At 47.9% G+C, this 3,869-nt stretch overlaps 1 protein-coding gene across 1 annotated transcript; it reads right to left on the bottom strand.

The window, feature by feature from the left end:
* Positions 1 to 2,456: 2,456 nt before the first annotated feature.
* On the bottom strand, positions 2,457 to 3,026 carry LOC102398589 (ferritin heavy chain). Its single transcript, XM_044936469.1, has one exon. It carries the CDS (start codon positions 3,024 to 3,026, stop codon positions 2,457 to 2,459), a length of 570 nt encoding a protein of 189 aa, XP_044792404.1.
* Positions 3,027 to 3,869: the final 843 nt, after the last annotated feature.

The raw sequence follows: 3,869 nt of genomic DNA, 5'->3' as shown, positions 1-3,869 counted from the left end.
GTGAGAGTTGGACTGTGAAGAAGGCTGAGCACCAAAGAATTGATGCTTTTGAACTGTGGTGTTGGAGAAGACTCTTGAGAGTCCCTTGGACTGCAAAGAGATCCAACCAGTCCATCCTAAAGGAGACCAGTCCTGGGTGTTCATTGGAAGGACTGATGCTAAAGCTGAAACTCCAGTACTTTGGCCACCTCATGCGAAGAGTTGACTCATTGGAAAAGACTCTGATGCTGGGAGGGATTGGGGGCAGGAGGAGAAGGGGAAGACAGAGGATGAGATGGCTGGATGGCATCACTGACTCGATGGACGTGAGTCTGGGTGAACTCCGGGATTTGGTGATGGACAGGGAGGCCTGGCGTGCTGCGATTCATGGGGTCGCAAAGAGTCGGACACGACTGAGCGACTGATCTGATCTGCAAAAGAACACAGAAACGATTAAGCTGCCACTATCTTTAAATGTTCCCTGCCAAGTAGTGGCTTGTAATAGGCAGTGGAGTGTAACAATCACAAGTCTCATTGAGTCTGGCCGGTGAGGAAATCCTTGTTTTCCAGGTAAAATAAGAGGATGCAGGTCGAAGTAGACTTCTCTGCATCATCCCAGGGAGCCCCTCTGAATCATGGAAAAGGGAAAGATGGGATAACAAGGAGGGAGGCAGCGCCCAAGACTAGGTTCAGCTTTAGAATCCCAGTGAAGAGGCCATAACAGCCAGTGGTTCGGTTGATAAATTACAGTACCCCATGCAGAGCAAAAACAGAGAGTTTCTCTGCCCAGAGGAGCTGAATTTGCAGATATAACATGTATGTTTTGTCGCCACCTCCCCAACACACACCTTTCACGCCCAAAGGGAAACCACTCAGGAAGAGATACAGTCTCTGGGCATTTCTACTCCCAAGGTCTTTCCAGGTGTTCAGAGTCAACTCAGGTAGCAGTGCTTCTGCCTATGTGGAGCAGTGAGAGAGCCTGAACTGAGGGATTTGGGTCTATGGGTGTTGACTGCCTTCCAGTGAGGTGCTCTGCTACCTCTGACACATTTGGTGGCCGCTTTTGAAGTTGTCTTCCCTCTGAGAAGGATTTTGGCTGATGTGTGGCAGCCATCCCTGCCCTAGGCTAGAAGGCACCCCTATAACTAGAGATACAGTGATCAGGGCTGTCTTCACGAGGGGATTTCCCTCCCTTCCCGGCCTTCTTATCTGGCTGGATTCCCAGTCTGCCCACCCACTATTCTTAACCCATTGATATACCTGTGAGGTAACAGAAAAAAAAAAAAAAAAAAGCATGGCATTAGAAGACCTGTATTCATGTCCACATTCAATAACTTCTTATCTGTGTGGCCTCCCTTTTTCTCACTGATAATGCATATCCTTCATCTTTCTTTTCTTTAAATGTATTTATTTGGGTGTGCTATGTCTTAGTTGTGACACACAGGATCTTCCATCTTCATTTTGACACTTGGGATCTTTAGTTGTGGCCTGTGGCATCTAGTTCCCTGACCAGGGATTGAACCCAGGTCCCCCGAATTGGGAGCACAGAGTCTTAGCCACTGGACCACCAAGGACATCCCTGTCCTTCTTATTTCTTGAGGTTCTTATAAAAATAAAATATAAAAATAAAATATAAGAATATATATGAGGACTTGGACCTGCAGAGTGCCATTATCATTATCTTTGTTGATCAGCCCCTTGACTATAGGGAAGATAGCTGGAGGCCTATTACTCATTATCACTGTCACTCAGGGTGAGCTTGTTAATGACAGTCTCTGCCATGCTGCCTTCCACGACCCCAGCTTGCTACCAAGAATCAACAAACATTAAGATGTGTGCATCTTACTGAACTGAAATACATCACACAATGCTGAAGATTTTTTTTTTTTTTTTTTTTTTTTTTTTTTCCACACCGCTTGTGGGAATTCCCTGAACAGAGATGGAACCCATACCACCTGCCTCAAGTTCCAATCCCTTTCTTTTAATCCCTGCCCATTCCCTTTACTTCTTCCCCAGAGGCAACTGCTGTGATGAATTCTGGACCATATTCTATCTTTACCATACATTAGCACCTACAAACACCACCCACCAACCCATAGAGCCCCAGACCACCCACCTTACCTCACCCTCCCCACATATACATTGTTTATAAGGGGAAGACTGATTTTGTATTTTCCAAGGGCCCATGTAAAACCTCCCTCCCTCTGTGGAGATCCTGAACTACACATGGATGGGGCATGGTTGGGTGGAGAGTCTCCTGGATACCTGTTTAAAACTTAAAAAAATTAGAGAGCTGCACACATGAATAAAAGAGAGACCTTTATATTTGCATCAACTAATAACTTTATTTGAAGTAATAACTTCAGTGGAAGAACTGCTAGTGAATTTTTTTTTCAAGGGCAATACTGCAGTCTGCGTGGCAGACAGGGTGACCTTTGGGAAGTCACCCGTGACTCAGGGGAAAGTCCAGTCCAGAATCAGTCCTCCTTGTCGCTGTTGCCCAGGGTAAACTTATCAAATACGCAGTCTGCCAGACCGCCTTGAGGGAACCTCATCTTGAGCACGCTGGTGAGATGGTCCCCTAGCTCTTTGATGAACTCGAGCTGCTGGTCCAAGTGGCGCATCTCCAGGAAGTGGCACAGGTGGGTGTCCCTGCTCTTGGTGGCTAGGTGGTGCAGGTTGAGCAGGCTCTGGCTGATGCTCTTCTCCAGCTGCAGGGTGTTCTGCATGGCTTGGAGGCTGCTCTCCAGCTCTTGGGTCTTGGGCATCCTGATGTTGAGGAAGGAGATGCGGCTGTTGTGCCGGTTCAGCAGGAACATCAGGCTCTTGGCCCTCTTGCTGTGCTCGTGGGAGCAGAGCAGGAACTGGGTGATCTGCTTCAAGGCCACGTTGTGGTGGTGGTGCAGGGAGCAGGCCCTCGCCAGGCACTGGAAGGACTTGTGGAGCTCTAGGGCGGCGTCGCTGTCGACTGCGGCCTCGCACTCGCTGTGGTAGTGGTGGCGCACCTTCAGGGCTGCTGCGGGCATCAGGGAGGTCGCCGTCGTCATCATCATCCAGAAGCCATCTCGGATAGGGAAACTGCGGGCCAGGCAGCAGGAGGAAGGGCAGCAGCGGAGGCGGAGAGCTCAGCCGCCTCCTCGGAGCCTTCCAACGGTAAGCCATGATGGCTGCCACAGAAGCGCTCGCAGCTGGACGGCAAGCGGCTGGGCACTGGCTCGAGGATGGACCGGAAGTGGCCGTTGCTATGGGGGAACGGGTTGTGAGGAGGATCCGTTACAGGAAGTAGATACTGGGACTGGGAGGTGGAGGGGGTGGGGCACCACGTTCTAAATTCCATAGGAGCCTAGGTGAGGCAGAAAATGCAGGGCAAGTGTGCCTCTGACCTGAGACCATTAAAAAATAACCCTACTGAGACATAATTCATATACTCTAAATTTGATCTTTGGAAAGTGAACATTTACTGTTTTTTGGTGTGTGTGTGTATTCATGAAGTTGGGCAACCATTACCACATCTCAAGAATATTTTCATCATTCCAAAATGAAATTCCCTACACACTAGCAGTCACTCCCCATCTCGCCTCCCCCCACATCTGGCCACCACTAAACCTTCTATCTCTCTAGGTTTGCTTCTTCTGGACTTTTCAAAGAAATGCAGTCATACAGTATGTAGCCTTCTGTATCCGCCTTCTTTTACTTAGCATAATGTTTTAAATCTTTTAGCCTTTTTATTGCTAAATAGTATTCCATTGTATGAATATGCCACATTTTATTTATTCTTTCATCAGTTGATGGGCATTTGAGTTGTTTCCATTTTGTGGTTATTACAAATAGTGTTGCTATGAACGTTTGTGTACAGGTTTTTGTGTAGATTTATGTTTTTGACTTGGAAA

This window comes from Bubalus bubalis, chromosome X, assembly GCF_019923935.1.
Source record: "Bubalus bubalis isolate 160015118507 breed Murrah chromosome X, NDDB_SH_1, whole genome shotgun sequence".
In the NCBI taxonomy this organism is placed as follows: Eukaryota; Metazoa; Chordata; class Mammalia; order Artiodactyla; family Bovidae; genus Bubalus; species Bubalus bubalis.
This window is presented reverse-complemented; position numbering and strand designations above follow the sequence as displayed.

Excerpts from the sequence above, each read along its gene's own strand:
- LOC102398589 (XM_044936469.1), bottom strand. The coding sequence starts at position 3,026 with ATGACGACGGCGACCTCCCTGATGCCCGCAGCAGCCCTGAAGGTGCGC.